Here is a 22,549-nt window from a genome sequence, read left to right as displayed (position 1 = left end):
GAGCAATACTTAAAGTTATTATGTTTAAACCAATTCTTTTCCCAACTGAGGAACTATACAAATTATTTAAAGTTTTAACTGTTCGTCAATTGTTTATTCTTAACATTATTATCAAACAACATAAACATATTGACTGTCTACCAAAGTATCCTTGTTCCTTCACCACTTCTCAGCGTCCTAAACGTTTAAATATGATTTCTCGAACAAACACATGCAATACCTCATTCAGCCAAAGATTTTACTATTTCCTAGGATGTTTCCTCTATAATAAACTTAACAATTCCTTATCTTTCGATTCTAAAACGGTTCATGAGTGCAAAAAAATAGCCATAGGTTGGCTATTACATTTTAACTATGCCGAAACTGAAAATCTATTACACCCTGTTAGATAATAAGATTTGTTTAAATCCGTACTTCACACATACACACACACACATATACACACATACATGCACACAAATACTCACACACGTACATACACACCTTCTCACACTCACATACTTACACATAAGTAGCTTGAACTATTTAAATATATTATAATAATTTTCATAATTTAATTTTCTTTTTTTCACCTCATTGTTAAATTGTATAAAAATATATAGATAATAATTGTATTAGAACTCCGCACAACTCATAAATATAATATTGTACAAATGGAAGATAGCTGGTACTTATAGCACAGGTAGTACCTATTGTAAGTGCCAGCAGTGCTTTAAAATTGTTTTTCTACTCCTCTACTTTAATCTGGCATTTAAATAACCAAAAAGTCTAATATAAGTACATACATAATTAAACTCTTTGAAAAAGTCTACGCTCTATGGCCTATAAAAGCATTGTTTACAAAGTGTAACTGTACTATAATGTCGCCAAAAAAGCATTGTTGTTGTTTTTTTTTTTTGACCTGGAAACTGGCACCTTTACTTTGTTTGGTGCCATAGATATACTATAAAAAAAAAGTATACATTTGCCGCCATTTTCCCGCGCGTTGGAAAATAAATTGGAAAATTTTTGTGTTTCGTTTCAAAACACTAAAAAGTATAAAATAAAAAGGAAAAATGACGTCGTCGTAGAAAAAGTATTGTATGCAACGTTGTATAACTAGGTCAAAAAATGCTCGTGGCGTCTCTTATTGCGATGTTCGCCAAGGCTCACATCGCAACTCACGCCACTCGCATTTTTTGACCCTTCTTATACAACTGTTGCATAAAATACTATAATCTCCTAATATAATCATATAATTGTACCTATTCGTTTTTAAGTTGTTGGAACAATAAATACATTTTATTATTTATTATTTATTGTTGACAGACCGATGATTGCTCGGTTTCCATAGACTACAAACGAATATGTTGCCTGTAGAAATATTGGAGTGGAAGGAGCGTTTTTTTTCACGCAAGTGTACATGATTTGTTAACTTTATTTTAATCGATTATCGATTGTAATAAAATAATGAAGCAAAAAATGTTTTTGTTTAAAATCAAAGACCAAGTACTTGGTCCTTGTTTAAAATTGATTTATTATTAATTTATTTACGATAATTTTTTTTTGCATCGATGACGACATGTGTAGTTTAATCCATTGAAAGCATGTGTGTATTATGTTGATCTTGCTGACTCCGCTATAGTACACAGCCAGGTAATCTACCTTATCAAGAAATAAGTCGAACCCCGTTGTTTTTTGTTTCGTCGCCGCGTAGTTCCCATTTCTGCTTGATTTCCGTTTCCGCGAAGTTCCCGCCTTAATCACACGTTCTATTCTAAGTTTTCAAATAGGTACTCTTCTATTCTAACTTTTTTTCGGGACATTAGGATTGTTTTGTTTTAAAGAAATAAAACAACAGTTAAAATAATGTTTTTTTTTTTAATATTTCGATACACTTCCACTTCAACATTAAGAATTCATTGAAAATTTATTTAAATCTGTATGCAAGTTGGTTTTAGTGTGAAAAGGTAAACTTTGTAATGCTTTTAATGTGAAGTGTATGCCAATACATCTAGGAGCAATAATTTCTAAATGCAGAGGATAGTTTTGCATGTTTATTATGTGATTTATTTATTATTTACAACACTCCATTCGTCTCATAATCTTCAGTCTATCAAGTGCCGTAAGTGATGAACAGTGTTATATAATTACTTATTATACTTACTTATTTATTATTTATTTAACTAATCACATTTAAATTGATTAGGTACGTCCTTAATGCAATCAGTCAACAATTATACGACAGAAAATAGAGGTAAGTATAAGGATTTCCTAACTATCGTAAACTATATTACAATAAATTCACTTAGTACATTACACTTGATTTTTGGTATATGGCACGAATTTTATTATAAACATATACATTTAAATACAACCTTATAGTAGTGTTGTTTAAGGTACTGAAAGGTAACAGTTTCTATTTTGTTACACGTATAAAACATAAAACAGTAGGTATGTATTGTATTACGAAAAATATCACACTAGGTAGAGTATTTAACAATCTTAAAATTGTTATAGATTTGGACCTTCCAGTTGTGTTCCCAGCATTCTGTGTTTAGCAGTCCACGTGCGGTCGGCGGGAGTCTTCAGGCGGCGCAGGCGTGGTCACGGGCGGCGGGAATGTGAAGACGAGCGAGGTGGAGGCGCGGGGCGAGTGGTGCGGCACGTAGCCGGGCGCCGGCGTATGTGCGCGCCGTCAGGTGTACTCCTCGTCCTCGTCCTCGCTGGACTCCGACTCGGGCTCGGGGTCCGGCAGCGCCGCCAGGTAGTCCACGGGCGGCCGCGGCGCCGGGATCAGATACCCTGCTGAGTCTTGCGGCGGCGGCGGCGGCCGCGGTAGTCGCACCTGCGTCGTCACCCCGCTCGCCGCCGTGGCCACCTCCAATTTCCTACATATTTCGTCGAAAGTTATCCTATCCCGCGGGTCCGATCTCCAGCATTCTCTCATCAGTTCGCATGCGAACCGCGGGCAATCCTCCGGAGGTACTAACACTATTCCCTGTAATATTAGTTTCGTTGCACCGTCGTTGTTGTGTCCATAGAAGGGCTGTTTACCTCGGCTGTATATTTCCCAGAGCACTACACCGTACGACCAAACGTCCGACTCGTGGGTGAATCGCGCGTAGACTATGCTCTCTGGAGACATCCAGCGGACGGGCATGGGGCGCTCCCCGCCCATGGTGTAGTAGTCACAGGTGTAGACATCGCGGGACATGCCGAAGTCGGCAATCTTGACAGTGAGGTGGGCGCCCACGAGGCAGTTCCTGGCGGCGAGGTCTCTGTGCACGAAGCGGCGGGAGGCGAGGTACTGCATGCCGCGCGCCACCTGTAGCGCCACGTGCAGCAGCGCGGGGTCATCCAGCGCGGGCCCCGCTCGCCCGCCGCCCCTTGATCCTCGCAATACTCCCGCTAGATCTCCCCACTCCATATATTCAAACACCATCCAAGGACTTGCGTTGATATCATCTGCAAACAACACATTATGCGCTTAGTCTTTAATTACTTTGGAATCTTGCAAATGGCACTATCACATGAGAACAACAAACACAATGTTGCTACCTCTGTAGACGACCCCGATAAGCGCGAGGATGTTGTTATGCCGGAACGCCGACATGATAGACACTTCCCTCACAAAGTCCTCCTCCGCGGTGCGGCCCGCACTCTCTTTCAGCACTTTGATTGCTACTATTTCTTCCCCATTGTTTGTTCTTAGCAATCCTGTTGAAAGACATAATACGTAATTAATTACATCATTACAATATATAGATACTAACCTAACCTGACTATTGAAATACATAAAACACGTTTAAAGACTTTGTTTCCTCTATTTTTCCTCCACACAATTTTACTCTTAAAACTTAGATTTTCATTCTTCAACGGCAACATTTCCAAAAAACTTTGAAAACTAATAAAAACATATACCAACCTTTATGAACCTTGCCGAAACACCCTTCCCCGACCTCTTCAAGGAATGTGAGCGCGTGGCGATCCAGTAACGGCACTCTCTCGTTGTTAGTGTCGTCTCCACCCATCGTCGACCCTGGTGCTGTACTGGCCGTGGGTAGACTCCCCGCTCCGTACACTCCGTACTGAGGGTTCGTTATATACCGTTCAGCTAGCAGAGGTTCGCCTGGACGGACACGCTAAAAATAATGGAAGCAGGTGAAGATGTTGGCAGTTGGCAGTACAGCAGAGACGGTAGAAGATAACCCGTGCGAATTAACTATACTTACCTCGAGCTGATAACACGTAGTAAACTATTATGTACATATACATCATAAACTCATGCCTGTAATCCCTGATATAAAGTTCACGGAAGTGAGACTTCACGTGAGCCAGCGGGAAAGCATCCCAATAAGGAGTTTAGTTAATTCGTAGGGCTGCAGTTACTTGAGCCTTCGAAAGTGAGGCATGCATTAGAATCAAAGTTATCCAGACATTAGTCAAGAGCAGCTAAGCCGATGATGCTAGGATTGAATCGATCGTGGTGTGATTTCTGTCGAGAAACAGAAGTGAATCAGGAGCGTTCTAGGGCGGTAAGGTAATTTTTGACTTTGTGTGTATCCGTAAGTACACATAAATTCGGGCGCAATATGGCACCATATAAATTACTACTTCAATTCTATTATACTTTATTGCACAACGACATATACACCCCTACCCCCTACTTCCTCCCTAAGAACACTCCCGATACTTAAGTGCTTTACTTACCGGCTGAGCCTTTCCATCGACGAGGCCTATGCGTCTTCTGAGGTAGCACATGATGACAGTAGCTAAGACCAGCACGAGTAACAAAGCTCCACCGATTGCGACAGCGGCAAGTAACGCCCCGGAACCTGCGGTAACTGTCCCTGTCTTTGGGTAGTTGTTGGAAGAGGCCTCGGCAAGCATTCCTCCACTCACAGGCGATTGCGGAGACTGAAAAGAAATAAATATTTTCATTAATCTTCAGTCTTTAATACATTTCAAATGATACATTGTTTTAAGTTTATGCGGTTATTATCATAATTAAAACACATAATAACGGGTTCTTACCGCGTTTGTATGGGAGTCTCTCATATCCCTATTTAAAACGGGGTAAGAACCCGTTATTATGTGTTTTAATTTCAAATGATGATCTGCAAACTGTAATACCATTTTTATTGCGAATAAATGATTATGAATTATGTTTTGTTTTTTTTAAGATTTAATAAGAGCATTTTACTACTTGATCCATCATACGTCGTGACTTATAGGTTGACCTACTCCTGAGACACGTCTGTATATTGTATAAGGGGAGGAAGGAATCTCCATCAGTACCATACTACCTACACCAATGCAGATTGGTTTGGATAATATGATATCGAAATGTAAGTAGATAGGTAACTAACTTTTTACATACATACATACATACATAAACTCACGCCCGTAATCCCTAATGGGGTGGGCAGAGCCACAAGTAATCAAAGACAACTTGCAGCCACTGTTGATACGAAGTCCAAAGATGGATATGATGAACCTTATGGTGATAAGGGATCAGCCTATCGCCCATAACATTAGTCCATCATGTTAGAGGACACAATCCCTCTGTCGGTTTTTACGACATGCCCGGGAAGAGAAGCAGCTGAACGTGTTCTATGTTTTTTATATGCTCCCAGAACAGCATAGAAGCACTAACTAACTTTTTAATTAATCATATTTTGCCAATGGTAGTTATTTCATAAACCCACGCATATAAAATTCTTGTAACGAATATTTTATCATATTTTTCTTCGTATTTCCATGAAAAAAGGACGCATATTTGTGCACGTGTAATTTATCATAGCGTCTCTCATTTAGGATGACATCGACTAACGTTATCTCGCCTGCCTGACCTATCATGAATATTTATCAGTTTCCATGGAAAAACACTGATTTGGTTTTCCCTTGTCCTATTGATGGGAACCTAAATCAATACTTAGATTCATTTCTTTCAAAAATGTTGTTATTAATAATCTCAATATTTGTAACTTAATTTAAGTATGTATGAGGAAACTTAGTTGTGCATTCAGTGTAATTTAGTAGTAACTTTTGTGTTTTACAATGTATTAGTAAGTAATAGTAATATTTATAGTAACTGCTAATCTCATGTTATCGTTGAACAATATTTTTTTCGCCGAAAAAGAGTCAAGCTCGATAACCTTTTGTGACCAAAAATAAATTAATCAATATAAAATTATTTATAAGCATGAAATATCCTTATAATAATTGTATTCATTATCTTTAAAACGTAGGCACTTCGATGTCGTATTAGGTAATCGACAAGGAATGTTTACATTTGATAGTACATAAGTAATTTCGAAGCAAATCAATCTTTGTTGGTATAAGACAATACGCCTGCGTTCTATTTACAAACAGGGCTTGTTTATGCGTAGATAATGTAATGTAGGTGGTGAATTTATCTGTAGAAGTGTCGATGGGTATATATACAATGGTTCATAAAAAGAAACAACATTGGCCATGTACGTTTCGGGTCACGCTCAGTACTTGTAAGGTTCCGTAGTTGCTTGTAAAGAGTGCTGCAGGATCTTTTGTAATTGTAATTGTTCGAGTATGTGTTTTGTAGCGAAACCGGAGTGTCAGGATTGTAGTAAGTGAAATAGGAGTGTACCCCAATGGGTCTACCCCAACGAGAAATAGGGGTGATCATATACGTATATGTATGTACGTATACGTTCGCATATAAATTCGTAGCGGTGCGGCGCGGTTTCTTCCAAAATCCCGCTCTCCGATCCATGGTATATACCACCGTGAACCAGCAGAAACCCAGGGTCTGAGAAGGGGCTGGTTCCATGTCGACTACAGGACCCTAAAAAAGGGGTTAATGAAGATAGATGGACTCACGAGAGCGGTCGGCGCCGGTGGGTAGCGGTCGGTGGATGTGTTGGTGCGCGGCGGGATCACGTTGTGGATCGGCCGCGGAGTCACCGGCACTGCAAGGAGATTGAGCATCATTAGTTTTAATTAGCATAATAAATTCTGACAAAAAAGTTTCAATATTAAATAAATAAATAAAATAGGAAAATCTTTATTTTCTCTTCACAAACTTAAGACAAATTATGTACTTAAACTTAACTAGGGTAATGATACACACTATAGTGCCTTTGTGATATTAACATTGCGCAGTAAAAATCGTGAGGATGATTGTTTACAGTGTTCGACTTTGAAAAGGAAGATGATGAAAAGTACGCGTAGAAGGGGTGTTTTCATGACACAAATACACAATACCTCCTCAATCTTTTTACATAATGAGGTGTTTATTATAATAATTAGAACCTATTGTGTGCAAGCATTAAGTTAAGAAACACGACTAGTTAATTACCCGATACAATGCCAGTCATAAATTCATAATTAGGTGTTAGTATTATGGTAAAACCAAATCGCCTATTCATAAGGCCTACTCTACATTATACAATCTCTTGACAATCGACATTCTCTGCCTACAACCTACGAGTACAACCATCAGCTGTTTTATACAATGGACTTCGTTAATATTTAGTTGGATTATTAATAGCTTCAACGGCTTGGTGGAGTACGCTCATACCCCCTCCGACTGATTGAGAGGAGGGCTGTGCCCAGCAGTGGGAGTGTAAATGTAAGTTCTATAATGTTATGTTATTAATTTGGCTTCCGTCAAGTAAAAACTTTAGATGTGATAGTAGTGTAAGGATTTGACCGTTTCATTTGATTCTAGAGATCAATCTATGAATCAATCCGCTCGCAAAGTGATCGATGTTTATGATTTTATTTTTTTTATAAAATACACAAATATTTAACACTTTTTTTAATTATGAAAGAATATTTACACTTGGTACTTTAAAGAAGGGAAGAGCAATTTAAAATTATTTCTTTTTTACAACAGGTAACATGTTTTAATTATAAAATAATAGAAGACTCGCTATTTATAGTAGGGTGACCAACTTAAAGTTTGTTGTAAGACATTTTATGGACAATTAGGTGCTCAAAAGCCTTTTTTATTGTATTTCATACGCTTAGATTAAAATAATGTATGTAATCACCTGTACTCCTAGGGCATTTAAAATCGTCAGTGGGTGGTTTCCCGTTGCTGGTGCACAGGCAGTAATAGAAGGTGTTGTTGTGGGGTAGGCAGGCGGCCTCGGCGCCGCATGACAATGGCTCGCACCCGCCTGGCAAGTATATTGCTGAAAAATACATGTTAGGATATAGAAAATGATCTAGATGACAACATAGACAATATTAAAATATAATTTTATGAAAACAAATGTCATCTTTTTGTAAAATTGACGTGGCAGGTCCACAGATTGCAGTAAAAAACCGAAGAATCGTTGTTTCAGACGTGGTATTAGATTCAATCTGTGCTATTTTTATTGTACGACCGGAGAGTCTAAAAAGGCCACATCAAAGCAATTCAACTAAAAAGGCAATATTGCTATTTGACATTTGTCGACATGGCGCACTTACTTTTATATGCATGCTTTTATATGGCCTTTTTAACCCCCCTGTCCACATCGTAGAGCACCACGGATATCCGCCGGACCGGGTCCTCGTGGACCATTAGTTTGGGATATTGGCTGTTCTTAGACCCACGACGTTTTCTTGACCACGTTTATATTGATGACGTCATTGTTTTATATTTTCATACTAACGTCTGAAACCCCATTGATATGAACTATTTTGACGCTTCTAATAAATATAATTTAATTATAGGTTGTCCACTTGTCACCTAATGTATTGGGTGACGATAACAATCTCCCATCAAGTTTGGTGTTTCCTTTTTATTAATATAAAAATAAAATTATCTATCTTACTAGTAGAGTTTTGTTTGGTCTCGAACCGGGCCTCTTCTCTGGCTACCCTCGCCAGCCTCTCGACATAGTCCCGATGTTTCTGAAACAAACAACACAATATGTAAAATCTTGCAAATTACCTACCTAGTACTAAATGGATACTAATGATACTGAGGCAAATTCACAGATGTGGCTTTTCGCTGCTGTGCGTGTTAAAATAATTTACCTATATTTAGTTGCTTTTGTGAAATAGGAGTACCTATGTTTTTCAGTCGAATTTGTTTTACTGAGTGTAATATTGTATATAAATAATTATTTCGAATAGGTGTTGTTAAGTACGGTTCTGCCTCACTGGGAGTTTGGGAGAAAGAAAAATTAAACAAAGAAGTATTTTATGAACTGAAAACTAAAGGTAAGTAAATAAATGTTATTAAGTAACTATTTGCTTTAGAAACTAATTACTTATTAAAATAATTTCAAAATTTTCGGTGTATTTAGTATAATAACTTTACTCTAAGATTATAATTAATTGTGTGATGCTCTGTCGCGGAGCCACCACCTCCAATTCAGTTGAAAACGATATAGATTACTGTAAAAAGATTTTATGTGTACGTGCTATAATTAGAAAGAAAACAACAAATTAAAGTGGCTTCGCTGGAGAGCATACTCCCCAGCGGAGCCACTCAGTTTGCATACTTCGAGATGTTTTCTTCCTGTAAATTGAAGTATAGTTTGATGTACGTACTACGTACATAGTGTACGTGAAAAGATTTTATGTGTACGTGCTATAATTAGAAAGAAAACAACAAATTAAAGTGGCTTCGCTGGAGAGCATACTCCCCAGCGGAGCCACTCAGTTTGCATACTTCGAGATGTTTTCTTCCTGTAAATTGAAGTATAGTTTGATGTACGTACTACGTACATAGTGTACGTGAAAAGATTTTATGTGTACGTGCTATAATTAGAAAGAAAACAACAAATTAAAGTGGCTTCGCTGGAGAGCATACTCCCCAGCGGAGCCACTCAGTTTGCATACTTCGAGATGTTTTCTTCCTGTAAATTGTAGTATAGTTTGATGTACGTACTACGTACATAGTGTACGTGAAAAGATTTTATGTGTACGTGCTATAATTAGAAAGAAAACAACAAATTAAAGTGTATATGACGGCATGAACAAAACGTGAAGCGCTGAAGATTTTAAGAAACAATCTCCTTGCGAGAACTTTTTATCTATGCACAAACTACTAAGAGAACCTATTTCAGGCGAACGTCTCTCATACAAAACAAAGAGCCTCAGAATTTAGAGTATGACACTTGATTTGACATATAAAATTATATTGCCACACGCAAAAATAATTGTGGGGTTGCCATAGTAATGATATGGCACGGCGTGGCAGTAGTGATAGTTTTAAATTATTTAGATTACTTTAAATTTTGATGACAAGGTTTGGTGACGGATCGGTACGGCACTGACAATTTATGTCAAATCTGTCATAGATACACGGCCGGAAATGTTCATACAAAAAAATTGTACCATAGCGCAAATGTACCGAGTTTAGAAAATGATAGCTACTTCACCCCTCTCCTACTTCATTTCACCCCTCTGCGATCTTCCGCCATCTTGGGACAATCTTAGGTTAGGATATAAACATAGACACAAGGGCAAGCGCTGCCCGCCCGGCGTCCTAACCAAACAAAATCCAAAATCAATCATTGTTTCATTGTAGTTTTATAAATGTAAGTGATCGAGAGAAATTTGCGTTGAATAAATTCCGTAGTTAGCCTCTCAACTAGAAAACTGTGATATCCATACAGTATGAGTGTAAGATAAGTAAGCGAAAAGACGAAAAGACGCTATATTTCACCAGTTTCCTAAAAGTGAGCTAGGAAGAACTCTAGAAGTGCAGAAGTTACAGTGTTTGTGTGATGACAATTTGCGAAGGCTTAGGACTACTGGGAACAATTGTGTTTGCCATGCGGATTGCACAAAGACATTTTTATTAAAAACTTTCCGGGTCTCTCAAGATTAGCAGTGTTATTATAAACAAAATATTAAAGGGTACAGATGTCTCTAGATTAGAGAGTTTAGAGGAAAGTTTGCCATTAATGCAAAAAGGCATATTTAAAATAATAATAATAAAGCTCTATTTCAGAAAAAAAATCCATAAAATATAAAACAAAATTAAAAAATAAAATGTTATACAAGTAAACTGCAGTCTTTTTTTTATAAACCTTGTCATCAAAATTTAAAGTAATCTAAATAATTTAAAACTATCACTACTGCCACGCCGTGCCATATCATTACTATGGCAACCCCACAATTATTTTTGCGTGTGGCAATATAATTTTATATGTCAAATCAAGTGTCATACTCTAAATTCTGAGGCTCTTTGTTTTGTATGAGAGACGTTCGCCTGAAATAGGTTCTCTTAGTAGTTTGTGCATAGATAAAAAGTTCTCGCAAGGAGATTGTTTCTTAAAATCTTCAGCGCTTCACGTTTTGTTCATGCCGTCATATACACTTTAATTTGTTGTTTTCTTTCTAATTATAGCACGTACACATAAAATCTTTTCACGTACACTATGTACGTAGTACGTACATCAAACTATACTACAATTTACAGGAAGAAAACATCTCGAAGTATGCAAACTGAGTGGCTCCGCTGGGGAGTATGCTCTCCAGCGAAGCCACTTTAATTTGTTGTTTTCTTTCTAATTATAGCACGTACACATAAAATCTTTTCACGTACACTATGTACGTAGTACGTACATCAAACTATACTTCAATTTACAGGAAGAAAACATCTCGAAGTATGCAAACTGAGTGGCTCCGCTGGGGAGTATGCTCTCCAGCGAAGCCACTTTAATTTGTTGTTTTCTTTCTAATTATAGCACGTACACATAAAATCTTTTCACGTACACTATGTACATGGTACGTACAGTAATCTATATCGTTTTCAACTGAATTGGAGGTGGTGGCTCCGCGACAGAGCATCACACAATTAATTTTACTTGCTTTGAATAAAATTACTTTTAGTAAGTACGTGTAAATTATCGAATTAAGAAAAGAAAAATAAGAAAAAATTAGAAAAAAGAGAAAAAAAAGAGAGAATTAGTTAAGAAAAATCATGTCTGTATAGTTTTCTATTCTAACACCCGAACTCTAAAATGCTAACACGACTCTTCCTCCACTCCACTCTGCTTAGCATTTTGGTATTATAAGTAGACATTTACGTCCTCGACTTGAGGACTTTACCACTGGAATCGAGCATATTATTATACTGCCAACAAAATAATACGAAATTAATGAAGTCGTGTTTTACTGGTGTAAACTCGAATTAAGTTGTTTTTTCTTTGACGTGACGTAGATTTGCTGCAGATGGCATTAACTACTTGGCCGGACAAATGGGGAGCGCTGAAGGCTCTCACCCGGTACAACGTTTAAGACAACAGCCCTGAGGGTGCCCAGTTGGGCGCGAACCTCGGCTCAGGGCGTCGTCTGAGAGGAAAAATATTTGAAAGAATTAATCGACCCTAGTGGGTAGATAGCGATAAGCGTGATTGAGGGAAATCGTCGACCACGCCGGCGGGGTCGGTATCGGGGTCCTGAAGTGTTTGGTGTCGCGAGCTGAGCCTCTATGGTTAGAGTAATCGGGTCGTCGGGATCGTATATTACGTCCTTCAGACGCCGATACTTTTCAGTACTGTCGCTAAGCGGGATGTATTCGGAAGCCGCAACTACCAGGGGATTTGGGTAGTGCAGAGTTAAGTTGGAGAAGCCGTCTAAGAATACCGATTTTGAACTGAGTTCGGGGAAGAACTCACCTTGAGGTTGCATCAACTAAGGACGGAGTCGCGGAAGAGTTGAATACCTACGGGTGGTAATATTTTAGTGGTCAACTGCACTTGTACATACATACAACGCCTATACAAACTCACGCCTATTTCCCACTGGGTTAAGTACTTGTACAAGTTTCAAATTGTTTCTGGACAACATTCTTTCTAGTCCTCGATCGTTCAATTTTCTCTTCAAGCCTTTACATGGTACATTCACAAGTAATAACATTGAAACAATCATATCGCAGGGCCTACTTTGAACAAACAACATAAACAACTACTTGTGAATAGCCTAACTCATATCTGAACGACGGATCCAAGCAGTTACCTATGTTCGTCAATTGTGTATTAGGTACGTCGGACTATTCAGTAGGTATTCACATAAAATGCTGGACCCATTTCAGTATTTACTTAGGAATCTACACGTGTTCTAATCTTAGCTCGCTCCTTCACTTTAGCACCTGGTGAGAATCCCACATGTAATAGGTTTGTTGTTGTTCTTAATGTGACATTGGGCAAATGCCAGAGTGGGTACTTACTACTTAGTGGGGTGTAATAATCGAACCTTACCGAGTGACATGTTTGCTATGTTTAACCTCTATCACCCTAGATAATCTGAAAATATACCTATCGCGCAGTTTGGGGCACCTGATTGGGGAATTCTTCTAATCTACAGGCTATTATAGTACCTACCCCTTGAATATCACTGCCGCAGATACAGCGCTTGATACAAAAATGCGGCGAAAACTTGGCGCTTGTTTAGCTATAAATTCGTACACAGCAGTATATAGGTACATTCAATAAAATTGTATCAAATTAAGGAAGTACGCATCATCGTATTAAGGTAAACGCTCCTATTAACGCCACCCAAAAATCGACATCGTTTACCGCCACCTTTTTTAAATTGCGGATATTTTGAATTGTGTCTGAGATAGAAAATTGATTCAAATGTCAAAAGATACATGTATTAATTGACCATGAAACGAACATATCCCTGAGCGTGGGCAACAACAGTCTAATTTGTGATTGGTCTGTAAGTGTGCAGTGTCCGCACAAGCAACGCGCTCCATACAAGCCACTACTGAAATGCATAAGCATACAACATTTTTTTCTTAAGGTTTTGTGTCCGATGAAACATATTTTTCTTCACTTTAGTAATTATAACTACTTGTTAATACGTTTAAGAACTGAGAAAGCATGCTATATTTGACATTTGTGTTAGTTTTAACTGATTAATTTGAGTTTTAAAATGTGGCGGTGATAGAAGCATACATTTGCAGTTTGGTTACTATTACCGCCACCTATGGCGGCGATCGATATTTGTATGATATTTGTATTTTTTAGTTATTTAAGGTAACATGCCCAATCATTCATAATGTTATCATCTTATTTTATAGTATGGTTCATGAACTATATTAAAATCTATTAACGCCACACATTTGGTGGAATTCAAGTATCCTGTGCTGCATATAAGTTGACGTATTTTTTTAAGAAATGTATGAACAAGTAGTTGAAGTAATTATGAATTTCTAATTTAAATACTTTATATATTTATTAAAATATGCTTTGAAAATGGTTATTACATACGTAGCTCTCATTTTGAATATTTATTTGTTTTCTTAAGGCTAATTTGTATGTGGCGGAAATTGAAACACAGAAATTACATACATGTTTCTATTACCGCCACCATAGATTCCCTCTTATGATTTATAGACAGGGTGATGCATTATTCTTCGGACTGACAGAGACGGACGGACTGACCGAAACGGACGGACAGATAGAGACAGACGGACAGACAGACCGAAACGGACGGACAGATAGAGACAGACGGACGGACAGGGACAGACGGACGGACAGAGACAGAAGAACATACAGAGACAGAAGGACAGGCAGAGACAGACGGACGGACAGAGACAGACGGATAGACAGAGACAGAAGGACAGACAGAGACAGACGGATGGACAGAGACAGATGGACGGACAGAGACAGACGGATGGACAGACGGACGGACAGAGACAGACGGATAGACAGATACAGACGGACCGGCAGAGACAGACAGAGACAGACGGATGGACAGACGGACGGACAGAGACAGACGGATGGACAGAGACAGACGTCAATTATGTATATAAATTTATGAAACCAAAAGATTTTTCTGTAGTTTATGTCATAATTCATTTAATAAAAAAGTAACAATAATAATAAAGTTTATTGAAAACTCCTCATACAGAATCATTTCGTCAACTCCCGAAATCCTGAGGGAGATTGAGAGTTACTATAGACAGCTATATTCCACGAAAACATCAGGCGAAAGCATGGCTCGAGACCCTCGAGCCAAGCTTACCCGACACTACACTGAAGATATCCCGGACGTCAGCCTGTACGAGATTAGGATGGCCCTCAAACAGCTCAAAAACAGCAAAGCGGCAGGAGATGACGGAATCACAGCAGAACTTCTGAGAGCGGGCGGAACGCCAATACTCAAAGCCCTCTAGAGGCTCTTCAATTCCGTAATATTTCAGAGCAAAACGCCGAGGGCATAGAGCAGAAGCGAGGTGATCCTGTTCTTTAAGAAAGGTGATAAAGCCCTACTGAAGAACTACAGACCTATCTCGCTTCTGAGCCATGTCTACAAGTTGTTTTCGAGGGTCATTACGAATCGTCTCGCTTGCAGGTTTGACGACTTCCAGCCTCCCGAACAAGCCGGTTTCCGAAAAGGCTTTAGCACCATAGACCACATCCATACGCTGCGGCAGGTTATACAGAAGACCGAAGAGTATAATCTGCCACTTTGCTTGGCGTTTGTGGACTATGAGAAAGGGAGACCTGAGCGGTGTTGCAGTCTCTTCAGAGGTGCCAAGTGGACCATAGGTACATCGAAAAGCTAAGGGACCTCTACCAAAATGCCACTATGTCAGTTCGAGTACAGAACCAGAGCTCTAATCCGATCCAACTGCAGCGAGGAGTGAGACAGGGAGATGTCATCTCTCCGAAACTGTTCACTGCTGCATTGGAGGATATTTTTAAGCTTCTGGACTGGAAAGGATTTGGCATCAACATCAACGGTGAGTACCTGACGCACCTTCGATTTGCCGATGATATAGTCCTAATGGCTGAGACTCTGGAAGACCTGAACACCATGCTCGAGCATCTCAGTAACGCATCCCAACGAGTGGGCCTTAGCATGAACATGGCAAAGACAAAAATTATGTCCAACGACCATGTCGCACCCACTCCAGTTCAGGTTAGGAACGTTACACTCGAAGTTGTAGACCAGTACATTTACCTAGGACAGATAATTCAGTTAGGTAAGTCCAACTTCGAGAAAGAGATCTCTCGTCGGATCCAACTCGGATGGGCAGCGTTCGGGAAGCTGCGGAATATCTTCTCGTCCAAAATACCAGTGTCTCAAGATGAAAGTCTTTGACCAGCGCGTGTTGCCAGTGATGACCTACGGCAGTGAGACGTGGCCGCTTACTATGGGTCTCGTGAGGAGGCTCGGTGTCGCTCAGCGGGCAATGGAGAGAGCTATGCTCGGTATTTCCCTGCTTGATCGAATCAGAAATGAGGAGATCCGCAGGAGAACTAAAGTCACCGACATAGCTCGGAGAATTGCAAAACTGAAGTGGCAGTGGGCAGGACACATAGCGAGGAGAACCGATGGCCGCTGGGGTGGAAAGGTTCTGGAGTGGCGACCACGTGTCGGACGACGCTCAGTGGGTAGGCCTGCTACAAGGTGGACCGACGATCTGGTGAAGGTGGCGGGAAGCCGCTGGATGTGGGCAGCGCAGGACCGATCGTTGTGGAGATCCTTGGGGGAGGCCTATGCCCAGCAGTGGGCGTCATACGGCTGTTGATGATGATGATTATTGAAAACAGTTCGTTTACAGTTTTTGTTGGAACGCTGTCTTTCAAACTAGGTGAACCTGTATTTTGAGAGACAGTGCCTTCCCAATTTATGTATCTATTAACTACATTAACAGTGGTAAAAATACGGTATTAAAACAACCTTTTTTTAAATAAAGTATTTTATTGTATCTGAATAGTTGGTTAGATATCTCGTTGGCGGTATTCGATGCAGCAAAGGCGGTAATAGAAAAAACCGCAATTCATGTGGCGGTAATAGAGGCAAGTGAGTTTTCGGACATAAAATTAATTTTTATCCAAAATATTCACTCAAAATTAAAAATTCTTGATGTATTTAGCAGAAGACAGTCATAACAATACAAATAAAATAAATAAGCTGCACTAGCAAATACAGAAGTACTTAATTTCTGAGAGGTAATCAGAGCATAGCTTAACCTGGCGGTAATAGGAGCGTTTACCTTACGTATATTAGAGCGTGGTGCTTCGTAACGCGGTCGGGTTATACTGAGACTCGGATTGACCGGGAGTACTTGTTTTAGTGTATTTTAAACTATTAGAAATAATATGATGTTCCATCCTTAATATTTCGCTTTGAGCTTCTATTTTTGCAAGTTTTTTTACCACGCACTTCCCCTTGTTGCCAGTTTGGAGCCTAATCGCGCATTGAGATAAAGTACCTACTGTCAACTTCTGTCGCTATACTCGTATTAACAACTTTTTTAACTTTGCGTCCTTTTGAGCGCTGATGTTCAATCTACGTTAGTAATAAATCTATGTACCTACCCGATTTCTCGGCCCTGATTTATCGGCGTTTATGGCGAGATCGTGCACTGTCACTATTACACCGCCTTGTGTTTTAAAATCGTCCCGAGAAATTGTGCAGTGTAATAATAGCCTTACCACATTGTCTACCCATCGTCAGCGTTCTTAAGAGTTTTGATTTCCTATCGGCACGAGACTCGTCTCGTGCATAAAATTCATAAAATTAATTAATTTAATTTTATGAAGCAGGTGGGTATAGAAAGTAGTAAACCACACGCTTTGTCATGTACAATTTCTATTCGTATATGTACTCGTAGGTACGGAAGAGGTTATAAATTGGTAACTTGAGATCTAACCTACAAACAAAATAAATTGCCTTCCTACGTAATATTTTTGACGAATAGTTATTTGAAACTAGTTTTGTTGTGGGTAGTAAAAATTACGAAATTGCAGTACCGTTCGTATTATATAAGTATGTAGTATGTATACTTGCAGACACAAGATGATGATGATCTCCGACCGACTTCGGCCATGGCGACCACTTCGACTCCTAGTCGGCACGACGCTGATGCGCCCGAAGATGGCTTATGTAGCCTATCTTCACAGTGAACTCCCGCGCACAGGGAGGGCACGTGAGCACTCCGTTTCTCGCACTGGAGTGTTGCCGTTTAAGAACATTATTGGGCATTTTTCCTTGCTGTAGCAACATTACCCTGTGGTTGACTGAGAGTAAGTATGACTGAAGTTATGGGACGTACGTAGACTGTTTAAGAACACGTGTGTGTGGCTTATCATCAATATTACGTGTCGTGTTTTCTAACTGTTTTCTGCAGTCAGCTTCAGACAACAAGTCTCTCGGTATATCCACGTTAAATTGATAGTCAAGTCGCTTCCATCCCGTCCAATAATTACAATACATTTTCATGTTAATTAGTAGGTAAGTATAAGTAATTAACACTATAGTGTGTGCTATACAGGGTGTTAGTGACATCGTAACGAATACTGAGGGGGATGATTCATACCATGATTTTGAGTTAATATCAAGTGTAATTTTCCATCGGAAAAATCATGAAAATGTTAGTGTTTACTTTTAAATTATTTTCACTTCCATACTTTTGCGGCGTAAAATTCCACTTAATATCAACTCAAAATCGTGGTCTCAATCATCCCACAAAGATTTCGTTACGATGTCACTAACACCCTGTAGATAGTACCAACTAACCATTGAACTGCAATCTGTATTATTTGTTGTGATTAATTAAATCGCGCTCACACATAGTCACGTGTGAATACCTAAGTACTCTTAGGTATTTATTCATCTTTAGACAGTAATTGCCTTGCCCAGGGATTGTGGAGCTCGGTGGCGCAGCGGTAAACGCGCTCGGTCTGCGATTGTTGAAGTTAAGAAACTTTCGCAAAGGCCGGTCATAAGATGGGTGACCAAAAAAAAAAGGGCTGATGATGATGATGAGACAGTAATTGCCTTGCCTTGCCTTGTTGGGATACGGATGACAACCTCAACGGTTGCAGAGGCGCAGATGGGAGCCATCGGTAGGGCAATGCCGGACGGAAGAGGCAAGTCACAGGGACTGTAACGTGGAACCTGACAGAGGGCAGCAGTAACTGTCAGGTACTACTCAGAGGCGGAGGACAGGAGTCCTAGTACGGCTTTGCAATAGACTACTCTGGGCGCCATCCCACTCACGTCAGACTGAGTATTGCAGGGCGGAAGACAAGAGGGAAACCACTGCCCTATTTGTACCTAAAAAAGTAGCATGGAGAATGCTATACCGACAAGAGCGTGGCTCTTAAATTAGTGATGAGACACTAATTACTTCTTTAGGTACCTAACTGTTTTGTGTTAGCAAATAAGTACTACACTATCTATATATTAGAGTAGTGCGTGAAGTGTTACAACATAAAGCGTCGATCACAATAGATCTTAAAATGGCGGTCTTCTTCTTCTATCGTGTGGATTGTGTGGTGGATTACCAATCTTATCAACCCTGGTGTCAGGGTTATTATTGAGCCGCTAAAGTCCCCTGACATGGTTCATACTTACATCAGTAAGTAGTAACCGGGACGAACGGCTTAACGTGCCTTCCACAAAAAAAAAATCGCAGTGATACAGTACCAGTTATACATAAGGCCAGTTATATATAAGGCCTGCATAGACCTCAGCTTAGAAAATAATCTGTTTTGTGTTGGGAGTAAAGAATAGAATAGATAGAAGTGTTCAGTTGCTATCGCTATCGCAGCCAATCGCGGGAAAGTCGTATAACTGATTAAGGGATTATCTCCAACATGATGGATGGTGTGGGTGCTTAGTTCACGTTGTGGTGGATAACATAACATAAACATAACAAATACTTTATTGCACAAACAGGAAAAAACAAAATACAAAACAAAAGAGAAATAGAATGTACCTCTAACTACCCCAATTTGGTGGGAAATAGGCGTGAGTTTATATAATATATGTATGTATTAACTATTACTAATAATAATAATAACTACTTAGCACTTACAATTTGGATCTATTACCAGTCGTAAGTGGTTTATAATATTGAAATAAAAATATAAGACGGTGTTATCTGCGTGCGTTGGAGATGCTCGAGTTATTTTGGCCACCTTATCGCGAGTGGCGCACTCCGCCGGCTGCCGTAACAATAAATCAATAGTATCAATAAATGAATTATACTTATGATTAGAGCTGCACCAACTAGTCGGAAAACGCGACTAGTCGGCCAATATCATAGTCGGTAATGAGGGACTTTCCAGGTTACGTTCCCCAGAAACAATATAGATGGCGTTGTACAGATTTAACGTGATAATTACCTTTAAGTGATAATTACCTTTAAGTGATAATTACCTTTAAAGGACTAGGCACAATGTTTGTTTTAATAACTGAAACAGTTAATTTGTGTGCTTGTCTGTGTTGTTTGGGGATTCGTCTGTGAAATTCGTTTTACGTATGTCTATAGGGTTAATCCTATTCACGTTGGACTATTCAAACGACACGTGCTGCATCAGCTCATTTCTCTTTGCTTACTAAATAAGCAAGGGCTTGGATTTGTTTAACTGAAACGTGCATACTCTGCAATCAAAGTTAGATAGTTTGCTGATAGATTTGAATTACAGCGACTCTCCGAACGGCGCTTCCCGCTACGGCGAGTTTCTTTACGGCGAGTGGCTTGACTTCGCATCTGTCATTTGCTTGTACAGAAACACGATTTTAATCACGGTATTAGAAAGAAAAGAAAGAATGAAAGAAAACATTCATTTCCATATTGGACGCTACATTAACAAACTTACATTACATTATTTATTTTACATTATTACTATTCCAGCGTTTGATAATTTACGTTTTGGTTTAACAGAAAGCTCGGCGAGGTCTTGCGATGGATGCGCCTCTGGCTACCCCAAACGGGTTATAGTCGTGAGCGTATGTTATGTGTATAAGTAACTTATCGATTAGATTTTATAGTCTCTTAATTGATCTACAGAGAGACGAATACTTACTCATAGCTACCAATATATTCTAGTACAGGTAGGTATGAGTAAGAATAAGAATAAAGAATAAAATAAAATTAAATCTTTAGTAGTATTAGGTACGAGTATGAATATAATGTTAACAGTGTCGCGTCACCTACGGGTCCCCCGATGGACAACGATACACAGTTGAGACTCTTTTTCATACATTTTATTGAAACTTGTTACAGAAGTGTCCGTGATTCGCCACTTGTGTTCGCTGCGGGCCATACTGCCCTTCCAACCGCGCGGTTAACCGTTATGCGTTTTACTAATCTAGTCTCTACTTTGCACTACACATAGTGTCTCCTCGCATATCTATCTTGAGACCCCATAGCAGAGGTAGGTTATAAAATTTGGCGGCTTCCGAATAACGATGGCTGTCACGTGCTTCTGCCACTGTTACAAAGTGTGGCGCGCGACAGCAACCGGTGGTTGTGGCTCGTTTGCGCCGAGCGTTAGTACTCTATCTAGCTCGACTGTGATACGAGAGCGAGAATCTGAATAGGAAGGAAAATCAAACCCATTTGCTTCTGCAATAATCCAGTTTGAAACTGATAATACTCATAATCTTGCTTTTATTTCAATCTGTGACTCAACAATTTCACAACAAGCACAAACAAACAAATGCATTTTCCATCTGATCTTGCGGCCCTTCATTGCTTCAATCCTCGAATCAAGTGGTGGGTTGGTGCTGATCAGAGCACGAACCGTAAATATTGCTTTAATGTTGCATTTAGACCGCGATAATACGGATTTACGACTGAATTTTACTCTTTACAGGCTTTTGTAACGGTATTCTTGTTCCTAGACGCAAAGGTTACGTTGCCTCACAACACAACGGAAACTTAAACCGATTATTATATTACAATAAAATACACAATAATGTTTATTATGATCACATTTATTAGTAAGTGGTTACTTACGTAAGTATTTGTATAAGCTTACGATTCATATTGTAAATAAAGTGTATTCTCACGAAAGCGATTAAGTAAGAGTTTTTATGAAAATGATTATAATATTTCTAAAGCATTCGACATCGCTATAATAATACTTTACAATGCACCTACCCGCACACACACACACACACACACACACACACAAGCACACTTACTTCTTTTATATTTTAGAATCATATAATGCAGCTTTTTAAATCAAATAAGTACAACTGTGTATTATTCTGATTGGAGTCGATATCAAAAGTGTAAAATATCATGGAATTATGAAAGATCTCTTTAGTAAGTAGATAAAACATTTATATAAAGTTTTTTTTTTCAGTTTATTATAGACATAATTAATTAAATCCAAACAAATTCAGTCATGTTATAGGTGGATTACCGGATGTTCTATTATTGCAGAGTTACTAAATCCAATTACAGTGAATGATTAAAGTTGGTACCTATTAGCAGAATATAGTTTCATAATAAGATTAAATTAACATATAAGCAATTTATAATGTATAACAAATTCTCAGTAATGATCAGCGGTCACTAGACACGTGATTAATTTGCTACCTCTTCACGTGGGTGGAAAAGTAACAGGAAGAAAAAATATTTTTGGCCTTAGTGTTTTGATTATTCTTGCCAGGAAAGCACTCGCCATTTTTTGTGGAACGATTTCTCAATTCTCAGATAATTAAGCTATACTTAGTTTAATAATTTATATATTGATAATGCATTTTTGTGCCATGCTGTGCACAAAAGAGTGTTAATTAAAACGTGCGCTTACTCACTAGAAGTACGAGTATTAGGACCATATTCCTGTATGAACCTAGATACAATTATTTA

General features: G+C 39.0%; 1 protein-coding gene across 2 annotated transcripts in view; it reads right to left on the bottom strand.

Moving 5' to 3' along the window:
* Positions 1 to 1,861: 1,861 nt before the first annotated feature.
* LOC126372117 (tyrosine-protein kinase transmembrane receptor Ror-like) overlaps positions 1,862 to 22,549 on the bottom strand; it is a 54,564-nt gene continuing 33,876 nt past the window's right edge. Inside the window, exons 2-8 of one of the 2 annotated variants that reach the window (XM_050017740.1) lie at positions 8,790 to 8,868; positions 8,019 to 8,162; positions 6,844 to 6,932; positions 4,693 to 4,899; positions 3,908 to 4,124; positions 3,541 to 3,699; positions 1,862 to 3,447 (exon numbers count right to left, since the gene is read on the bottom strand). In XM_050017740.1, the coding sequence (XP_049873697.1) occupies positions 2,678 to 3,447; positions 3,541 to 3,699; positions 3,908 to 4,124; positions 4,693 to 4,899; positions 6,844 to 6,932; positions 8,019 to 8,162; positions 8,790 to 8,868 (1,665 nt within the window). In that variant the 3' untranslated portion in view covers positions 1,862 to 2,677. The remainder of the gene's footprint in view (positions 3,448 to 3,540; positions 3,700 to 3,907; positions 4,125 to 4,692; positions 4,900 to 6,843; positions 6,933 to 8,018; positions 8,163 to 8,789; positions 8,869 to 22,549) is intronic. The other variant, XM_050017827.1, reaches the window with a different exon arrangement.

The sequence above is a fragment of the Pectinophora gossypiella genome, chromosome 1 (assembly GCF_024362695.1).
Source record: "Pectinophora gossypiella chromosome 1, ilPecGoss1.1, whole genome shotgun sequence".
NCBI lineage: Eukaryota > Metazoa > Arthropoda > Insecta > Lepidoptera > Gelechiidae > Pectinophora > Pectinophora gossypiella.
This window is presented reverse-complemented; position numbering and strand designations above follow the sequence as displayed.